Source organism: Pteronotus mesoamericanus, unplaced genomic scaffold, assembly GCF_021234165.1.
Source record: "Pteronotus mesoamericanus isolate MK-2021 breed Mesoamerican mustached bat unplaced genomic scaffold, CSHL_Meso_final scaffold_12, whole genome shotgun sequence".
NCBI lineage: Eukaryota > Metazoa > Chordata > Mammalia > Chiroptera > Mormoopidae > Pteronotus > Pteronotus mesoamericanus.
Genome location: NW_026555303.1, coordinates 5,129,738 through 5,152,496, shown reverse-complemented (window position 1 = coordinate 5,152,496; position 22,759 = coordinate 5,129,738). Strand labels below are relative to the sequence as shown.

The following is a 22,759-nucleotide window of genomic DNA, read 5'->3' as shown; positions in this document are numbered from 1 at the left end:
TCCTAAGTTTTTTGTTGGTATTTATTTCTACTGTACCTTGTACATAAAAAAGATATGAGTCACTTTGCAAGTATTTATACTTATGTGTTCAAACATGTTCTGCACAGCTAGACATTAAATACTTCTGCCTTACTTACAGATTTTCAAAACCTACTAACCGATCTAATGATACCAGCAACTTGTTATGGACTGACGTGTGTGTTTGCCCAAAAATCATATGCTGAAGCCCTGACCTCCAGAGCCTTAGAATGGAACTATTTGGAGATAGGGCCTTTGATGAGGTAATTAACTTAAAATGAAGTTATAAGGGTGGGCCCCCCATGCAACCACTATCCTCATAAGAAGAGGAGATAAGGACACGGACAGTACACAGGGACCATCATGTGAGGACACAACAAGAAGGTCGCCATCTACAAGGCAAGGAGCGAGGCCATAGAAGAAACCAAACTTGCCGACACCCTGTTATTGGATTTCCAGCCTCCAAAATTGTGAGCAAATAAGTTTCTGTAGTTTAAGTGACCCAGTCTGTGGCATTTCATCACGGCAACCCTAGCGAACTAATACATAAGTATTTAGAGAAATGGTGGTCTAATTCAATCTTAACATCTAGTGATTACCTTTGGAGTACTATTGGATCATGTTCCTTAACAGAAAGCTACAGCTTTACAAAGAGTGCCAGAGAGCAGTATGACAAACTGTCCACCATGCACAGCAACATGGTAAAGCTCTATGATAATCTTGGAGAATACTTTATTTTTGACTCTAAGGCAGTGAGCATAGAAGAGTTTTTCGGCGATCTCAGCAACTTCCGAACCTTGTTTCTGGTAAGTAATATATCTTAAAGTTTTACAAGGCCTGTTGCTTTTCTTTTTACATAATTTCTTCTATTGGAATTTTATATAACTAGTGACCATATTGATTTGTTATAGCCCTTTAACAGGAATTGATAGATACTTTATACCTGTAAAATGAATAAAAATTGTTGGCTGACATAAAATGTATAATGGAGACTGAAATGAATTATCTTCAGCTTTAGGTACACATGGGGATTTTTCTACTAAAATTTTATAGAAAATAAATGAATTGGTACTTAAGTGATCCTTATTTTTATACAGCATAATAGTATAGTTTGACCTAGCTTAAAAATTCATATCTAAAATAATATTTCAGTTAATACATTAAAACACTATGAGTGCTTAACAAGTTTCTTTCATAGTCCTTAGAAAAACTGATTCTAAGTTGAACTATATAAATGACCTTGAATACCTATAGTTTCTTTCAGAATGCGGGCTCTTGTTTCCAACTATAACTTTCTCGGGGATTAATTGAAGGTAGGGCAATCCGGCTGCCAGTTATGCTGCTAGAGGGAAACAAAAGCTTTGCTTTGCTGTATAAACAGTGTAGAACTACTCTGCATCCAGCCGTGGAGCAGAAGAGCACAGACTCTGATTATTATAGTGAAGAAAGATATGCCCAATAGTTAAATCAAACAGGTGAAGGTTCATCCCTTTTAAAGAAGGAATTCTAGCAGTTATCCCCAGCAGGAAGACCAATTAGCAAGTTAATTATTGCAGTTCCATGTTTCTATCTCTAAAGCAGTTGTTTGCTAAATAAGGCTCCCTCTCTTAATTAATGGTGGTTGTCCCATGAAATCATTTGATTTTGGTGTGACTTGTACAACCTGTAAGATATAAATATTTTTGTGGAAAGCATTTGCTTTCATCTACCAACTTAGGACATAGGACCCAGAGCACACTCCACTTTTGGTAATAGCAGTTAAAACAAAAGCTTTCATAAATATGATCATTTGTCTTCTTTTTTTGCTGAGAATATTACCCTATTTTGGCCTTTGGTGTTTGCCACTTAATAGGCACACATTTTTAACTTCTAAGATGGCCAATAAGTAGTATTGTGTTATACTGATAATGAGTAGTCAAACTAATTTCAAAACTTAAAAGTCATAAATATTACATGAATGTATGAATACCAAGTTTTATCTACTTAGATAATTTTCAAAATTAAAAACAAAGCATATTGAAAAGAAATGGGGACTAGAAAAGACCCTTCAGTTGACATATTGAAAAGATAAATCCAATGGATTATTTTTGTAACATCAACATCTATGGGTGAAAGGAGAGAAATAAATGTAATTAATAGTGTCATGTGTCCTATTTTAACCTGAATTGCATCTTAAAATACTGACCATACTCCCCCACCTTCTCAATACATAAACACAGGGTAGAATTTGGTATACTTATCCCATGTTACATCATTTGATGAAGGACAATTTCTGTGTGATAACCTATGTTTAGTTATATTAGCCAGATGCTTAGAAGACTTTCTTTTTAATTTTTTAATTTTTACTTTTTTATTGTTCAGGTACATTTGTCTCCATTTCCCTGCCACCACTTTCCCTTGCCCCACCCACCCCACCTCCTACCCTCAATCCTTCCCCAATTTGGCTTTGTCCATGGGTCCTTTAGACAGGTTCCTTGATTTGACCCTTCCCATTCCTTTCCTTATTACCCACCTCCGTTCTTCCCTCTTGTTACTGTCGATTTGTTTTTTCTTTCAATGTCGCTGGATATATTTTTATTGCTTATTTGTCTTGTTGACTACATTCCATTTATAGGTGAGATTATATGGTATTTGTTTTTCACCCCCTGGCTTATTTCTCTTAGCATAATGCTGTCCAGTTCCATCCATGCTGTCTTGAATGGTAGTAGCTCTTTCTTTCTGCTGTGTTATTCCATTGTATAAATGTACCATAGTTTTTTTTTGATCCCCTCAGTTACTGATGGGCACTTAGGTTGCTTCCAGCACTTGGCTATTGTAAATTGTGCTGTTATAAACGTTGGGGTGCATAGGTTCTTTTGAATTGGTGTTTTGGGATACTTAGGGTATAATCCCAGCAGTGGAATCGCTAAGCCAAAAGGCAGTTCCATTTTTAGCTTTTTGAGGAAATTGCACACTGTTTTCCACAGTGGCTGCACCAGTCTGCATTCCCACCAACAGTGTACTGGGGTTCCCTTTTCTCTACAACCTTGCCAACGCTTGTTGTTTGTTTATCTGTTTATGATGGCCATTCTGACTGGTGTGAAATGGTATCTCATTGTGTTTTTAATGTGAATATCTCTGATGGCTAATGATGCTGAGTGATGCTTAGAAGACTTGCTAAGAATTATACTCATAATACTTTTCAATCATAACTTGTTTAAAAAACGTAAGAGTATAATTGTTAAGAAGACCTGACTCTATGCCCTTGTGCTATCAGTAACAAGCAATGTGACTATAGGTAAGTCATTTATCCTTTTTAGCTGTTTGTTTATGTATTTGTTTTTTCATGTATTCATTTAGTAAAATGAAAGGACTATACTACTGATCTCTAAGAACTTATTCTTTAGAAGTCTACAAGGCATGGTTGGAATTTCAGAGAGAGAGTCATGTATGTGTATTACATACATAAATACATGTATACATATATACTATATATGTGTATATACTAGCTTTACTTGGCATGTAGCTCAAGTACAGGAAAATAATTTGTTAGAAATCATCCTCATTGTAAATATGTTGACATTTGGAATTCCGGTGTTGTGTACATTTAACTGAAGAACCTGCTAAGATTGAGTTTTGAAGCTTTTAAAACAGGTAACCAGCCTCCATGTTGTGGCCCACCAGCCACTGCCATCTCTGGCAGAACGCTGCTGCTGCCACTTCTCTCTCTGCATCTTTACTGCCTGGCTCACGCAAAAACTAGGTGTGTGAGTTAGTAGCTGTTTTAATTGGGTTGGTCATGTAACCTTTCTTGGTATTGGTTCCCTCATCTACAAAATATGGATAATTCCTGCCATGTCTTCCTTACCACTATGTGAAAGCACCATGTAACCGATGCTATGCGGATGAAGAGTATTATTAGCTATTCTCTGTCTATCCATCCGATTATTATGTACTGAGAACAAACTTGATTTTGGTAGTGCTTTAGTCTATAGATAAAAGGAAGAGAATAGTCTTTCCCTGTACATCAGAGAGGGATAGAGACAAGTAAATGGAATATAATTTGGTAAGTGCTGTCATAGGAATCTGTCAGGGCGCTATAATAATACTAAGGAGGAACTGCCCAGCCCATCCTGAGCTGGCCAGAGAAGCCTTCGTAGAGGAAGTACACTTGGGCAGAGTCTGGAACAATCCATAGGAGTTTGATAAGCAAACTTTGACCAACAGATCGATGGGTTTTACACCTGACCTGTAAGCCGAACACTCCTAAATCAACATCACCAATTTCAGTCAATTATCTGTGCCCACTGTGTTCCTGTTTTGTAGTGAGCTTAAAGTGATTTCATTCTCCCAGGGGAAGGAAGAGCCCTGAAAGGGAGACAAAAAGTGTAATTGCCAGAAGTTCCCATTTTTTTAGTGCTTTGTGTGTTTGACCTCAGGGTTCTTAGTTCTAAACGCATATTGTACTATAGATGGAAGCAATAAAATACCAGTAGTGCTGAGAAGAAAATAAGAGTTCTTATTCATGTGCTACCAAATATTACTTCCAAATGAGCTCAGAGTTTCATTTTGCGAAATGTACTTGGCATGTGCAGCATAAACAAAATGCACATACCAAAAAAACTCTTCCTCAAAGAGATATCCTCTAAAGGATGGCAAAAGTGGAATTAAATAAGAGGGGTTGACATGGATTAGGATCTTTTTTAAAATAATAACATTCAAACTAATGAAAGCAAGATTGGATAATCTCTATGGGATACTGCTCTATTAATTATTCATATAATTAATATTATTCAACTGATAAGGATATTAAAGACATTCAAGATAAATATGCTGTACAAGCACGTTGGCATGAACACATATGTAATTGGAAACATTTCTAAATTCAGAATTAAGTCTGCTTATAATATAGGCAAGATTAATGAGCAGTTCCTAAATTTAGGTTGAATATTTTATAGAAGAAACTAAAATTCCATATTTATGTAATGTCTAAACATCTTTTTTGCTTATTCTTCTCTATGCTTCAGTCATTCTACTAGTTCAAACAGTTGACTCCACAGTCTTTTTTGGGGGGGATTATTTTGAACAGAATATTCAAAATCATGAACCTTATATGTTTTGTCACCATGCAATATCTTGCTTAGGCGTAAAAATTAATTTCAGCAGTAGGGAAAGTGTTTGAGGCAAATACTTTAATAACTTTCATAGCTCCAAATAAATTATAGACACTATTTCTTATTTTTAAAATATGTCACTGTCCTACTGCTTCTGTGTGTTTTGGTTGTATTTTTTAAAGAACAATATGTTACATCGGTACTCAATAAATATTTGTTGTATGTGTGTTCCCCTTCTATATCTCATACACTAGAAATATAGGGACAAGTCTTTATAGAATTAGATTCATTGACATAACTTAAGAAGAAAATATTATCATTACTATGAATCATGCTAGAAGATTTCCTCTCAACAAAGTAAGTATTTGCTACTGTTCATTTGATAAACTTTAATATTTGTTTAATCCGGGCATTTATTTAACAATTTTTTTTTACATTTCTCTCTTTTTTTTATTTTTTAAAATTTATAAACCATTTCCATTACAGTACTCTCAATGTTTACCCCTTTAGCCCCCTCACCCATCTCACCCCTACCCCACACTCCCACAGTCAATCCCCACTCTGTTGTCCATGTCCATGGGTCATTCATACATGTTCTTTGTCTAGTCCCTTCCCCTTCTTTCCACCATTGTCCTCCTTCCCCATCCCCTCTGGTCACTTTCAGTCAGCTCCATGTTTCCGTGCCTGTGGTTAATTTCTAAGAAATAGAATAGAAAAGTATTTGCAACACATCTAAAACATGGCTAATAGGTATTTTTTTTTGTTTTGTTTTGCTTTGTTTTGTTTTGTTTTAAGGGAAAAAAGTTCTACAAACTTTTAATCAATAAATAAAGATTACCAAATAGTCATTTACAGCTTTTTAAAAAAATAATAGAAATAGTCAAGGAATATACTAAAACAGGCTTAGTTTCAACAAATAGTAAAGGAACAATTAAGATAACATCATTGTCACAATCAGATTAGTGAGTGTTCAAAATACTGGTAATATCAAGTATTGGCAACTCTGAAAGGAACTGGGTATTCATACAAACTTTTTCTTCATCTTAAAGCAGTCCCTTTAGCATATTTTGCAGTGCGGCTTTGGTGGAGTTGTATTCTTTTAGCCTTCTGTTGTCTGGGAAACTACTTAGTTTGCCTTCCATTTTAATTGAGAGCCTTGCTGGGTAGAGCAGTCTTGGTTGTAGGCCTTTGCTTTTCATGACTTGGAGTATTTCTTGCCAGTCCCTTCTGGCTAGTAGTGTTTCTGTTGAGAAGTCAGCTGCTAGCCATGTCGGGGCTCCCTTATATTTTGCCACCTTTTTCTCCCTTGCTTGCTTTTGGATTCTCTCCTTCTCTTTGATATTTGCCATTTTAATGATGATGTGTCTTGGACTGGGCCTCATGGGGTTCCTCTTGAATGGGACCCTCTGTGCTTCCTGGATTTGTGTGACTTTTTCTGTACTCCAATTAGGGAAGTTTTCCATCATTACTTTTTCAAACAGGTTCACTGTCCTTTGCTCCTCCTCTTCTCCTGGTATCCCTATTACACAGATATGATTACATTTCAGGTTGTCCTGCATTTCCCTCAATGCCTCTTCATTCTTTTCAGTCTTTTTTTTTTTTTTCATTTTCTTGCTCTTTCTGGGAGCTTTTTTCTACCTTGTCCACCAGCTCGCTGATTTGGTCCTCAGCTTCATCGAGCCTGCTTTTGATTCCTTCTACTGTGTTCTTCAATTTATAAATGGTATTCTTCATTTTCTCTTGCCTCTTATTGATAGTTTCTATGTCCTTTTTCATGCTGATATAGTTTGGAGGGAGTTCCTCATAGTTTCCCTGTAGTTTTTGGTAATTCCCCCTGAGCTCACTGAGCTCATTGAGCTTGCTTAGAACCATTGTTTGGAACTCAGTATCTTTTAGCTTACTTGCCTCTATTTCATTCATTTCTCTTTCTGGGGATTCCTCCTTTCCCTTCGAGTGGGGCATATTCTTTATCTTCCCATTATTTGTGAGACTCTTCTCTTTTGCTTCTGTGTCTTCAGTTGATCTGTCTTGATTTCCTGACTTTGTGGAGTGAACTTCTATGGTTGGAGACTGCTGTTTTTACTTTCTGGGTCTGCCTCTGATGATGTCAGATGTCGTCCCTGTCTCACCTTAGAAAGCCGTTTATTCTTTCGGATCTAAGGAGGGCTTTAAAGAACAAGTGACATGTGAACTGGTCCAGTTATTGTTTTTCTATTGCATGGCCTTTCACATTTAATGGAGTTCTTTCCTGTTTGTTCTTCCCCAGCTTATTTTTTATTTATGTTTAGTGGTAAACATATATTGTTTCCTAGTTTTCCATGCTGAGTTCAAAGTGGAGAAACAGCTATTTCCTTGCCAGGGAAGCAGCTCTCAGGTCATTTCTATGATCTAAAGGGTATCCATCATATGGTCGGACAGGCAGTAACCCAGCTTCAATTGTGTTTTATGACTGACAGCTGTCCTTAGCAATAGGCTAGTCGATGCAGATTATCTAGAGTTTAGGGCAGTGGTCCTAACCCAGGGGGTGATTTTTGCCCCCTAGGAAACATTGGGCAAGGTCTAGAGACATTTTTGATTGTTAACATTGAAGGAAGAGGCGCTACTAGAGTCTAGTAGGTGAAGCCAGGGATGCTACTAAACATCCTACAATATACGGGCCAGCCTCTCATGGCAAAGAAATATCGGGCCCAAATGTTAAGATTGAGAAACCCTGCTTAGGGTTATCTGCTAAAGATTTATTATTTTTAATTTTCATTGGGAAACAATGTGAGATTATTCAAATTAGTATGCAAAGTTTGAATTAGATAAGTTAATAATACATTTATCTGTCACATCAATTTAATGTTATGATAATTTCAATTATCAACTTGATCACCATAAGGTATTTTTTGGTTGTTAATGTTTTCTATATCATTGAAAGATGTCCTGGTTCACAATTGCTTGTAAAATTTTTAAATCATGCATGTAAATTGTAGAAAAATTGAAAACTGTAGGAAAAAAATCAACTGAAATTCTACTACCCAGAGATAATTAAAATTAATACCTTAACATGTATACTTCCAGGCTTTTCTCTGTGTGTGCACATACGTATTTAGATAGTAAATATTTTTCTTAATAATAAAAGTCTTGTAAAAATGTAAGCCCTAAAATTTATATTTACTTGTAAAAATCCTTGTAGCTTATGCCTGTATGGATAGGACCGTGAGCATATAGTGTATAGTGCCACTGATTATGTCTTCAGTTGTGATTATAATGTTAATTGGTTCATTTTATGATGCTTTTTGCAGAATACCTAGTCTTTGGTGCCTTGTGAACCATAATTGACTATTAGAAGCCACCTGTAAATAGACTAACAAAATCTTGTTTTCTCTTTTTATTTTCTATATAATACCCTCATCAAACTTCCCTGGGGGCAAGCACCTTAAATTGGTAATTGGTGAATTGCCAGTTGGTTCCATTCACACTAATGTTTTAAAAGCATTCAGCTACTTGTCTCTGATGAATATTTTTGTGTAAGAACCATTTACTTCAGCTAGGCTGTCTTTCAGTTTACAAATGGAAACTGAATTATATAAAGGTTTGTAATTTGTAATTATGTAAAGATTTGTAAATTTGTAATTTAATTTGTAATTAAATCTTTTTACCTTTATAAAATATTTATAAAGGCAATAATATTATTTAAAATCAGTGGCCTAAATATATAGATATGTTTTCCTTTTGTTTTCTCTCATTCTCTCCTTGAACCAAATTTTGAAGTTGCAGAATACAGTCTCTTAAACTTTTTTTTCTTAGATCTGAGAAACATGTTATAATCCTGATGATGAAACAGTTCCTATTTTTGCTTATATATGTACTTTGCTTTGCTTTTCTTTTTACATTTTTATTGAATTTATTGGTGACATTGGTTAATAAAATTATGTAAGTTTCAGGTATACGATTCTATAATACATCATGTGCATATTGTATTATGTGTTTACCACCCCAAGTTGATTTTATTTTCTGCAAGTGTTTGGTCTCACAATAATCAGAACTTCCTGATACTCTTTTTAAATCATCACCAGGGGGCATTTCTTCATTGCTTTTAGGGAGAGAGGAAGGAGGAAAGAGAGTGAGAGAGCGAGAGCAAGAGAGAAACACTGATGTCAGAGAGAAACATTAATCGGTTGCTTTCTCATAGGTGCCCCAACCAGGGATCAAACCTACAACCTGGGTATGTACTCTGACAAGGAATTGAACTTGGACCTTTCAATCTATAGGACCAACTGAGTCACAATGACCAGGGCTGAATTTCATGATATTCTTGATGGGATTTGTGGGCATATAAGAGATTGCACAGTATTCCTGAATAGCCAGAGAATAGACCATTCATCCAGTCAAATGTTGGCATTTTGAAATGGAAAATGTTTGAAGGTCATTGTTCATCAAGATCTTATAAAGTCTGTGTTCAAGTTAATGTATTACTTAATATGATGGTTTACCTGAAATTATTTTTTTCAAATTTTATTAATAGTGCACAGAAGAACCAAGCTTTCTTATATTGGAGACGAGATAGTTTGGAATAGCGGATAATTTGGTTTTGCTCAGTTGTGTTTGGTCTTGAAGTTAAAAAAAAAAAGCACCTAATGTTTCATGTACATTAGAGACATAAATGAAACAGTGATTAGGAAGGGTAAGACAGGTGATTAACTAAAATGTGAATAAAATAATAAATATAACTGTAGGGACCAATAAAATCTCTAGATGGGAGATATGGGTCAATGTCCCCAATGAATTGGAAACTTATTTTGAAGGTTAATTATTTTTTAATGTTAGAAACCATCCTCCTTCATTGGATGACATCTACCAGAAAGTACCAGCCCCATGTATGTGTTCCTTAGTTTAAAATACAATATTTATGAATAAAAATTAATTTAAGATTAAGCCTCTTTAATACGTAATAATCATGTGGTTGTTCCCGCACACTACATTAAAAGTCTAAAGCTTATAATATTTTCATAGAAATGTCCTTTTTTTTTTACATCTGAGTACCATTTAGACAAAAGGTTTTTTGGGTAGCCCTATTAGGAAGCAGGTTTTAATGCATAGGCCAAATTAATTTATAACTATTCCTATACCTCCTTATGTCTGCAGATATTATTGTTGAAGTATTTTTATAAGCACCTGAAAATAATTGCCTTAACTTTGCTTTTAAACAGAGTAACATGTTTTGCTATTTGCTCTTTTTCATAGTCTATCAGGGTCCTTTTGGCTGTCCAGTAACAGAAAGCATAACCAAATTAGCTTAAGAATATTGTTTTACTCTCACACATCACAAGAAATGTGAGGATAAGACAGCAACAGAACTGGTTAATTCAATAGATTAGTGATGTCACTGAGGACCTCTGATTTTCCAAATATTTCTGTTCTGTCATCCTTGGCATGTTGGCTCATGGTTGCAAAATGCCTGCAATTGTTCCAGGCATCAAAGGCATATAAAATACCTAATAAATAAAAGGGCATTGCCTCCCATAAAGCTTTTTTTTTTTTTAATTAGGCAGAATAAACTGTTTCCAGAAGCCCCTGGGCAGATTTTTCCTTCAAATTCTGTTGTCCAGTTTAGATCACATTCCCATCTCTACGGTATCATCACCATCAGGGAGAATCTTCAACTAATCTTGATTCACCCCTGGGACTGGGAGAGGGACCCATCCGTGAGCATGTGTCTGTGCAGGGAGAGAGCAGCCAAACCAATATTGGGCTCTGCCAGCAATTAATAAGAACATTGATGCTGGATGAATGAAGGCAGGCCACTAACAGTTTCTGTAAAACAAACAACACGAAAGTACATGTTCTCAGCATTGTTTGAATCGGCAAAAGTTCCAAATTGGCAAAATACAAATGAATGAGATGTATTTGTGAAATGTACCCTTGTTTTAATTTTTATAGTTTCTTTTTTTTTTAATCTTGGGGAATAGTAATGCAAATTGGAAACATCATTCATTTTTTTCTCAGGTTATCCTTTGCTGTTCTGTCTTTAGTTGGGATATACTTACACAGGGCAGCTCTACTTTCCCAGTTTGCTGGCTTGCTTTTTCTCATTCATGTAGTCAACAAATATTTATTGAGTGCTTACTAAATTAGACCCGGTTAAAGCTACTGGCAATGCTTAGCTTGCTAAAATCTCTGCCTTCATAGAGCTTATTATGTAATTGGGAAGGTGAGGCAATAAACTATAAACATAATTATGAAAATTATATCATGTGTTAGAACATAATAGGTGCTATGGAAAGAAAAAAAAAATGTGCCAAGTGGAATGAATGGTTACGTGATGATGGCTGAAAGTTTTAAGCCTTAGTTATAAAGTTCCATGTGCAACCAGTATTTTAACGTAAGGCTTACATTGTGGTATTATATCGATAGCTTTTTCCTTAAATATAGGAACCAATGAGTTCTCCACTTTAGAAGATTTCACCAATTACTATGAGATGATTTTCATACAAATTGTACCTGTATCCTACGTTGCTCATCCTTGTCTATAGTACAAGAGAAATAAAAATGAACTCTGACCCACTTGAGAGAGTCTTGCTAACAGTTTCATCATTTCAATTAAATAATTGTAATATTATCTTCTGGAATATGGAGTATATGCATAGATCTATGCCTAAAAGCATGGCACATTGACTACTTTTAGACACGCATCAAATTCAAAACTTAAAATAGGAAATTCATGAGAAAATGTGTGTCATTTTCCAGGTGTTATTTCTAAAGCTGTGGCTCTTTATGAATTAACATCTGCTCTTTTTCAAGAGAAAGCAAAACAAAGCAAAACAGCACTTCAGAAAAATACTTATTCAACCCCAGGGACTGCTTCTTCCCCAAGGGTAGCTCAGATACTGTATTTTGGAAACAGACATTAACATTGGAGAATGAGTTTCTACATAGGAAGCTCTGATAATAGATGGCATTTTTAAGAAAACATGTAGTGGAGTAAAAGTATATTTTTAGTGCCAAATATATGAAAAACTCATAAGGAACTTACAAAGACAGTTTATCTTAGATTCCTTTTGCCCTAGACTTTGTTCTCTGCTAGATGTTATCTGGCTGATCTTATAAACGACTCACTACTAATGTGTCAGTCATTCTGTGGTACACGCATGCCCTTTAAATTCAGAACAATGTTGCCCTGGCTGGTATAGCTCAGTGAATTGAGTGCGGGCCTGCAGAGCAAGGGGTCACCGGCTCAATTCCCAGTCAGGGCATATGCCTGGGTTGCGGGCCAGGTCCCCAGTAGGGGGCGCACAAGAGGCAACCACACATTGATGTTTCTGTCCTTCTCTTTCTCTTTCCTTTCCCATCTAAAAATAAATACTCTTTATAAATAAATTATTCATTAATTAACTAATTAATCCAGGACAATACCTTAATCCAGCAGAGCAATCCTACCACCAGGAACTTCCTGCATCATGTATAGCTGATAGAGGAAATATTTGGGGAAAGGCATCCTTCCTTGTACCTCTGAAAGAACATCATGTATGTGGCTGCCTAGTCTTCCTGGGTCTAGGAATTTTTCCCCATCAAGGACATTCAACAACTAAAACTGTCTGTTGTGGTCTCGTAACGCAGCCAATACTAGAGGACGCCCATCTGGTAATGGCCGCCCCCATGATAAAGATCAGGGATCTGCTATCTGTGACACATGAGCCAAATCCATCCTGCCCTCTGCTTTTGTAAATAAGTTATATTGGCACACAGCCGTGCTCATTTATTTATGCATTGCCTGTGGCTGCTTTCCCACTGAAACAATAGTGCTGAGTAGTTGAGACAGTCCATATGACCCACAAGGCTAAAAATATTTACTGTCTGGCCCTTTACAAAAAGAGCTTGCAGATACACAAACAGGGTTGGCAAAGAGACATTCTGACTGGGAAATCATAGCAAACAAATACAGCCTCTTGATTTTTCACTTTCAAATGCAGACCTTCCTTAAGAGAGTATAGCTTTTTTTTCTTTTTTCCTTTGTTTTTATTGCCGACTCTATTACAGATGTCCCCATCCCCCTCTTTGCCCACTTCAAGCCGTCCCCCACACCCCTTTCCCTCTGGCCATCGCCACACTGTTGTCTGTGGGTGATGCATATATGTTCTTTGGCTAATCCTTTCACCTTCTTTCATCCAGCCCCTCTCTCCCCCTCCCAAGAGGGTATAGTTTTTGAGAACATGGGAATTTGGTGTTTCATTGGAAGAGGTATGGTATCATTGGTGCTGTTGATTTTCCTTTTCCTTCCCAGGTGTCATTCACTTCTTTATATATTGTCCCTGAGACAGAAATACTGCACTCCTCTTGCATGGCGTGCAGGATGACTGCAGGGACTGAACCCGGCCTTAGTGCGTGAAACTCAAGTCATGCTTAGCCAGAAGTCCTGACCTTACTTGTACATCTCTGGAGACAAAAGGCACATAGTACCTATAGTATATAAGCAATACAATGTGTGCTTTATATTCCAGATTTCCTCCCAGACTGCCTTGTAGTGTGATGCACACATAGCCTCATCAGTAGAACAGTCATTTGTCATAATGAGGCCAAGGTTTCTTGGTTTTGATTTTCAATACAAATCTCTTTTCAGTCTCTTTCCTTGGATCCCCATCCTTTAATCTTAAATGTGAGCATTACCAAGGGCGTACCCTTGGTCCTATAAAAATTTTCTGTCCCATGGTTTATACTCTTTCCTGAGCTGTGATTTTATTGTTCAGTCAAGTTTATTGTTTGTTGAATGCCTCAAACTAAATTCCCCACAGCTCTCTCAAGCTCAGCATATTCAAAATGGAACGCATTACATCTTCTTCCAGCTTCCTCGCATATTCTCTGTTTTAGTTAATGGCACAACTTGATATCTTCTTTTTCCTCCCCATTCACATCTATTCAAATTTATGTTGATTCTTCCTGAAACATCCTCACTTTAGCTGCTTGAGTTTTGGTATTTGCTGCCTCTCCCCTGGACTACTGCAATAATCTTTTCAGTTATCTGACTCCAGGCTTACCACCCTCTAAACTGTCTCTGTATTACTGCCAGATGTTTCTTTCTGAAACATAGATCTTATTGGGACACCTACCTTCTCAAAAACCTTTAATGGCCTCCTGTGGATGACAGTAAAGTCTAAACTAGCATTTGGAAACCCTTGGCACTCTACCCCCAACTACTATCTTTTTTCTCTGCTTGAAATGCAATCACGCTCACAATCTTTCTTCTATCAGCAAAATAAGTTTCATCTTTCAAGACTCCATTACATGGCTACTTTCTGCATTACATCTTTCCTAATACCTCCCCCTGCCCACACAACTCCAGGGTGAATTTAAAAAAAAAAGTTTTAATCTTCACCTGAGGATATGTTCATTGACCTTAGAGAGAGAGGAAGGGAGGGAGGGAGAGAGAGAGCGGGAGAGAAGGAGAGGGAGAGGTAAACATTGATGTGAGAGAAACATCAATTGGTTACCTCCCATGTGTGACTTGACTTGGGATTGAACCTGTGACCTTTCGGTTTAAGGGGTGACACTCCAACCAACTAAGCCACCCAGTGAGGGAACTCCAGGGAGAATTAATTGCTCCCTATTTCCTATGTTCATATCATGTTCTTAATGTGGAACACTCATTATAATTGGTGATGTGCAGACCTACCATGTTGTTTATGCCGTGCATTCCTATGGAATAAATGTATCTCACCTATCTTTAACTTTTTATCACACAGCAGGGTGTGTGGCACATAGAAGTAGTCAGCAAGTATTTGTTGATGGGGAATCATAATTATAAGTGGTGATTATGCTCCTCTTGTGCTAGGAATCTAATAAAAATGTCCTTTTGTATTAAATACTTCAAAGCACTCTACTTTCCCTTTCTCTCCTCCCTCCCCCCTCTCTCCTCCAGTTCTTTGAAAACCTCCCATTATTTTAATGACTCCCTTGACTCTTCATGAACATTGATTCAGCAAATATTTGACTATTTAAACTTGTCTACATTTGCCACATCATTCTAAGTTGTGAAATCCCAAAGTGAACTTTATTTTCCATCTATAACTCTTAAGTAGCGCTTTCAGTGGCTACCGGAAGTACCTGTGTTTATTCCATTTTATTTGTACATTTGAGTATACAACCTCTCATTTGTCAGCATCATTTTATGATTTGCTATTCACTTGTGACTATGACCCATAAATCTTCATTGTTTATCCATAGCCAGCTATTCCCCTGTTTATATCTGTAGGACATTTTTCTCTTTATGATAAAAATCATTAGAGAAGGATTCGTTATCAAACATATACCTGACCTTTCCACCTTCTCTAAGTCTTGCCATCTTCAAAGGTCCTTTGAAGAAAGGAAAAAGTTTTAAGTTATCTCTTTCTGGTAATTGCTGCCCTTTAAAAGAAGAGAAATAGCCACATGTCTTATAAAATCTAGTCACACTAAATTTGTTAAGAATATTATACTGTCGTAATTTTATCTCTGTAAGAACTTAAGTATAAACACTCACAATATGCAGAAAGTATCAGTGCATTGTAATTGAGAACCTAGAATCAAAAGGCATTATATAGAATTTCACATTGAAAGAAGTCAAACCTAAAACATGGCACTTATCATTGCAAAGTTTTGTACAAGAAATAAAATCCAGGGTGTCTTTACACTCCCTAAATCCCTTCATAAGTTGTTTGTCCAACATATCAAGCCTAATGGAAAAATCCCTCTATACCAAGAAATAAAGCAACTTAAGCAGAAGATTCATGATGAAGCCAGAAAACTCTATAAATAATGGCAGAGTACCCAGAGAGGAAGAGGGTAAAAGAGAGAGCAGTAGATCATTAGCATAGTAAGAAATGGATATTTTCATCAGTAAGTAAGCAGTTATATTTGACCAAATCTAGATCATGATCAAGGATATAATCACAAGCAGGATGGGTTTTACATTGTAGAATGTAGCCACAGTGCTCATATTCATATGGAATGGCTTGCTTCCCAGAATGCAATCACCACTATATAACAATGTCCTTATTATTTCTAGTTTTCAAAAGAGTATCTTAAAGGAGAATCTCTCTGGTTCTGACCTCTATCCCATCGAAACGCAATTTTGCAGTGATCCACATTATAACAATTCTTTTCACAATTCAACTTTTTCTGGCTATAGTAACCCCGTATTTGTGGCATCAAAGGAGACATGAAACTGTATATTCATTTTATTTATCCTGTTTTATAAGCTAGTGACTCAGACACATATACCTACACAGCCAAAAAATCCTAGACTAGAAACAGAGGAATTTCTTAAGGATTGATCTCACAGATCAGGCTCCTGGCATGTTTTCCCAACCTTTTTAGAAGCTAACCAGCTAACCTTTAAAATATATTTCTAGAGAAAGCAGTTTCATAACTTGACTTGATTCCATAGCTTTGCCATCCTTGCTGTAAAGTTCTTTTTAATTTTCAGAGTTTCTTTTCTTATAATTCAGATTCAGGACCATTATTTTACCTTCTGGAAACATGGGAGATACCTGATAAGCTTTGTCCTTTATTTTTTTTTCCTTTTTATTGAATCTATTTGGGTGACACTGGTTAACAAAATTACACGGGTTTCAGGTGCACAATTCTACAACACATCATCCATACACTGTATTGTATGTTCACCGCCCCAAGTCAAATAAATATCCAATCCATGCCCATGGATATAGTTATATCTCTTAACCCATCTTCCCTCCGCGTAATTATCCACCTTCTGTTCATGGTTTGGCATTTCACAAAGATTAACACTCCTCTTATTCTTCATCAGACTTCTTTTTCAGGTTTTTATATATCTTTTCAACAGAGGAGGATCCAGATTTGGGAGGCCTGCATTTATACATTTTTGGAGGAATTATTAAAAGAAGAATATAAATATATCTTGCTATTACAAATTTTTTTAGAAACACATGGCCAGGTGAACACATTGTCAGTGGCACCCTTCCCATGCAAGGGAGGGGTCCTAATTCTGTTGCTTCATTAGTTTCATGGTAAATCTGTCTCTGCCCATAAATTAAGCACAGCTCTTTAAAAAAAGGGCCAACCTCTCAAAAAGGATAAACCCAAATATGAATGTTATCACATGTGCAGAGCTAGTATTTACACTAACTCATCAGTATCTCCATTTATTAAGAAAGAGTTACTGCATATCTTCTTTGTGTGTATTCAGCTTATAATTAAAAGTGCTTCTCTGAATACAATTCACATACACAAAAAACTAAACCAACACAGCACCTGCCCATTCAGAGGCTGTTAAACTAAGTCAAGACTGAAGGAAACACTCATAAAGCATATATATGCATATCTGAATGTATGTCAAATATTTAACCAACATATCAACATTATATACAAGAAAGGATGAGTGCATCTGTTAGTGAAGTTAGTGATGCAGTCCTTGGGGTCTCTAATTTAATTTCAGGGACGAGAGGTTTAAAAGCATGCTCTTGCTCTTCTAACTAATGAAAATGATATTTCCCTTATCAACAATATAGCGTGGAAGTTTCAGATTAATTTCAGGACCACTGTGACCTCTAGGGTCTGTGTTGCCATTTTCTTCCATGTGTCATCATCGCTTCCTTTTTTATTTGTGTTCTTTGCCTTCCACTAGTTGTTTAGTGTTATGTATATTTCTCTACATATGAAAATTACTCTGATCATGCATACAACATAAGTAAAGGGAAAGGTACTACCCCATAATTACTGGAAGGGCACCTTGCTGTTAATATCCCGACAGGTAGGATAACGACTCATCAAACAATCAATTTCCACTTAGAAGAGCACGGAGTTCTGACTGGCAATCAATGTGGCCTTGTGAAAAAGCAAATTGAGCGAAACCATTTTAACTTACTTCTGTGAAAGAATTGGTAACTTCTAGTTCAAGATAAAGAACTCTCTCTTTATTTGCTAAGATTTCGATTTCCTCCCATGTGACATTCATTCTTAAAGATGATTTGTTAAAAAAAAAATCTAGATTCTAGTCTCTAGAATATTCTTTCAACTGATTGTGAGATAGTGCTCCGGGGAAACTGACTAAAAGAGAATGAACACTTTTGTGCCTCTTTGGATGGCTTTTAAGTTCCAGGAGGGCAAGAGCCTTGTGTGTAATGCTCATTGTTGATCCCCCCAGGAACTAGAACAGTACATGACAATTCATGTACTGACACTCAATGAATGAATGAATGTTTCCTGGTTCTCAGTGAAGGTAAAGTCACTGGATACAAATAAGTCTACATTTATCTTATCATTCCATCTTCCTTGTCCTCTTTTTTGTTTCCCTGTCTCTCCCATCACATAGAAGACAGAAAAATTGTCAATGGCAATACATCCAGTGGGATTTATACCAATCACTTCATTAAAAAGTTTTTTTTTCCTTTGGATGTGTATGTTTCCTCAGGAAAAAAAAAAAGATCAAGTGTGATGGAAACAAATGAACTTGAATAAAAAATGTAAAAAAAATATCAAGTGCAATTAGACATTAGTGAAATATAAAATAATTAAGTGTATCAGGCAGGTAGCATAGAGACAAGAACATGTACAGATTCCCTAGAAGAAGAGTTTTGATTCTTAGTGGAAGAGTACTAACCATGAATCAGAAGTATATGAGATGTGACTATTTTTTAAAGACAAATCAGAAATGTGTAAAGTGAAAGGAATTTTACCCTACCTTGTTATCTTAATTGAAAGGTAATGACATCTCTCTAAACATTTTGGAAATACCTGTCTCGGATTTTCCCTAAGGTTTATGAACCATGTGGTTTAGATCTTTGCAGGGGTACTAAATCTTTGCAATTTGAGAGTGGATTTGATTTTTGAAAATAGCTAAAAGTGATGAGCCAAGTTTTGTGAATAAGATGTACAATCAAACTGGGTAACAAAGCCTCTGGTCAAAAATACTGTGATTCTAAAATGCAACCAATTTCATTTGATTCTGAGGTTAATTCTAACAGAGCAGTTTCAATTACAGAGTAAGGGCGCTCACCAAAATGTTTATGGCTTCCCAAGGTGGTTATTTGAAGAACAGGATTTGTGATTTAAATTGATATACTGGAACAAATCATTTAAGTTTACACTTGTACCTTACAATGTTACAAACAAATGCTAAGATATGTTAGGAGAATGAGAACATGGAAAGCTGGGAATATCCTTACACTAGATATTGGTTAGGCCATCTCTTAAGTTATTGTTTCCAGACTTGTCCATTATTTTGGGGGACGGCAGCATACGAGGATGAAGAAAGAAGCCAATATTTTTTTAAATGTCCAACAAGTAGAGAGAAGGCCCAGAGGAAAGCATTAACATAAATTTTTAGAAGGAATTCTCTGTGACATAGTTGTTCTAGAAGATGGTATTAAATAACTTAATTTGGGACCCAAACAAATTATCCTAATGGCCTCTCTGACTGCCCCTCCCCCACAATCATTACCCTACAATTTAGGAAATTCACCTGTATTGCATTTGAGGAGCAGCTTCACCTTTGTGGAATTCAGGCACCACTTGTCCTGGAGACAAGTTACACCTGTGTGAAAAAATATTAAGGACGATATTGACCAGGTTTTTACTTCTCAGCGACCAATAGACAAGATACAGGCTTAAGAAACCTACAGCTTTTAGTTGGACATGAGGGAAGTATTTTCTTCTAGAAATGATTGACTATCAGCACAGGTTTCCACAGGAAGTCAAGGAACCCTCTTCATAGGCAGAAGACTAGAGCATGCATTTCTTTAGAGTCCTTCCTGTCTGCTTCTATATTTCTACTCGTCAAGGTAATATGATATTCTTTTCCAAACCTCTAGGTGCTTTTCCACCCACCCAAATTGGTCTTATCAAAACCTTATTGATTGTGCTAACTCTTCCATCTTCTAAGATGGTGACAGTAGTAAGGCAGGAAACTCAGCTCTCAGGCTTCTAAGACAGCATTGTTTTGTGCTTTCCACCCACCTGTATCTCTTCAAGACATTTTCCCATTAAAATATTGTATCAGTCACTTTAGAGTTTCATTTTGTCGCTTTGGTTTAAGATAAAATTAATTAAAAAGTTACAGATTAACTTCATATAGGTGCTCAAAGCACTTTGTAGACTTTAAACAAGTAGAGGTCCATAAAAGTATGTCCATCTCAATTGTTTTTCTCCCCCCGCCCACTACGATGGAAAGCAGGAGACTCAGATACTTCCTAAGAAAAATGTGTCTGCAGAAACCTGGAGCACTTGACACCTTTCCCATATTAAAGAGTACAGATTAACTTCCAGCTAATCAGAGTTCAGCATTCTAATAGACTGTGAAGGGAGAGGCAGGTTTTTCTCCAACTTCAGATCACATGTTTTTACATTTGTAAGGCAGATTTTGAGAGAAGGCCTTGGAGATCACAGCCAGTCTTCATTATCGGTGCATGACCACTTTGTATCCAACTGCAAGTTTAATATTGAAGAAAATTTGCACATAACAGTCTTTTTGCCTTCTCCCTTTTAATAATTTGCATTTGCATTTCTCTTCACAACCATGCTGGGGTGCAAAGATCTGTCTGTCTGGCAAACCTCAGGATATGTATAGCATGTGAAAGATACATTATTTTTTTTAATGATTTTATAAGGAGGCTGAACAGTAAGCTGGTTGTGCTTACTGTTCAAGTAGCCCTATACAAGAGGTCTGATTCAGTGAACATGTGTTGGAATTTACTTAAGGACTCCTTCACCTGGAGCTGATCGGTTTCTTCTATGAGTCTCCCAACTGCCAAAAGGCAGTCATTTATAAATAGACTCAAGGAACTTTTCAAATAAACTTTCCTCCCCAAACCTCAGACAGATTTGTCTTAAACCAGTAGATCAGTGGAAAAAACTGCATCTTCGTGATGTTTGTGGACCCTAAATATATCTCATTCAAAATAAATACTCATTTTCAAAATGAGGACACATCTTTCCTTTAAACTTTGGAGGTTCTTTGTAAACACTAATCTTTGCATAAGTTAATTTTCACGGCATAGTGTGTTAGAAATAGCATGGCTATCAGGCCTCAGAAACACTAAGCATTGGCATTTTAAAGGAAATAACTGTACATGTCCGTGAACCATAACCTAGTGATGATTAAAAATAAACCTACCATTCAAAGATGGGTAATGCTTATTTCAAGGCCACTAAGATTTTTTTAATGATAAATAAATAGGAGGTGTACAAGGAACTATGTAGAGATACATTCTTGGTAATTTACTGCTTTAAGAATCCCCAGGCTGAGAACTATCGTTATATAAAGAGACCAGGCTGCTAAATCTCGGAAAATATGAAGAGTATCTAAAGCATTGCCAGGTTTTGACCTTTTATGTAATGAAGACTACATTAAGGAAGAGGGACCTATGAAGTGTGTCAGGGGGTGTTATTTTATGTCATATGGTCAAGGGACACCTCACTGATAAGGAGACTTTTAAGCAGAGACCTAATAAAGCTGAAAGCAGAGGGAACACACACGGAAAGGCACTGAGGGAAGGAGACCAGTGGGCTGGGACAGAATGGCGAGGGAAAGATGAGGCCAGACCAGCAGGAGGGGGCCAGATCACGTCAGGCCGTGCAGACTACTGGAAGGGCTTTCCTCAGCTCCGAATAGGAGTAGATGGATTCTCTGAGAGACCAACAGACAGAGAGAAAGGAGACAGAAGGAAGGAGTGGGGAAGGAGCTTTAGGGGAAGCCAAAATTAAAGAGTGGGGAGGTAGTGTAGTCTAGAAAGGAAATGGGGAGAGAGCAGTCTGGTCTATAGGAAAGAAGCAACACAGTGTCTCAGGAGTCTAATGGCAGAAAATGTGTTATTTTGTTTGATTCGGTTTCTCAAGTTACCTATGACCCACTATACCTCTATGAAATATGATACTGATGTGGATTAATAAGCACAATTTTAATCACCATCTAACTGCAGTATCAATACATGTGTTCATTGTGTACTACTGCCACACTTAAGTACTCGAGCAAGCTAATCAAGGTTTCAGTTACCCCAGTGAGAAAGCTATACCTGTCAAGCAGTTACAATTGTAGTTGATTGGTTGGTGAAATATTCATGAGATCTTGCATAAGAGGGACCTTATAGGTCACTTGTACTGTAATAAGCAGGAATCTATGGGAAAGAAAAATTTAGCAGTATTATAGTGCCGATAAAATCTTCACAGGTACTGATTCTCAGACTATAGTTGCTGCAGCTGAAAATTCTTTGCCCTGAGCATTTGTCATTATTACTCCTTCAATCCAATATGCCCTTTAAACACAGTGAACAACTATGGAAAAGGAATACCTAATGTCATTTGATGTTAAAGTTTAGGATTCTTTCTTTTCTTAATGGAATACCTTGATTTATCCTTAGTTGCAGTTGAGAAATCTAATGAATTATTGCCACCATCTTATGTAGGTTTTTTCTCTGATCATCTGGTTGTTCACTTGTCTGTTCAAATGCTAAAAAACTCGTCTTGGCTCAAATCTTCCTATTTGTAACCTGACATGATCATTCAAAAACGGGAGTGAGAAAGATCAGGAAGAGTATGAGTCCTTTAGGATTTTCATCCGCTTATACTAGCAAACCAGGGGCTCGATCCATGTTACACATCAGTTAGTGGTAATATACATTGGGATCTGTGTTTGCCAATAACTCTCATCCTCAGTAGCA

At 36.7% G+C, this 22,759-nt stretch overlaps 1 protein-coding gene across 2 annotated transcripts in view; it reads left to right on the top strand.

Moving 5' to 3' along the window:
- DIAPH2 (diaphanous related formin 2) overlaps positions 1-22,759 on the top strand; it is a 908,710-nt gene that overhangs the window by 649,232 nt on the left and 236,719 nt on the right. For both annotated transcript variants that reach the window (XM_054587910.1, XM_054587909.1), the window contains one exon: positions 660-824. In XM_054587910.1, coding sequence (XP_054443885.1) covers positions 660-824 — 165 coding nt within the window. The remainder of the gene's footprint in view (positions 1-659; positions 825-22,759) is intronic.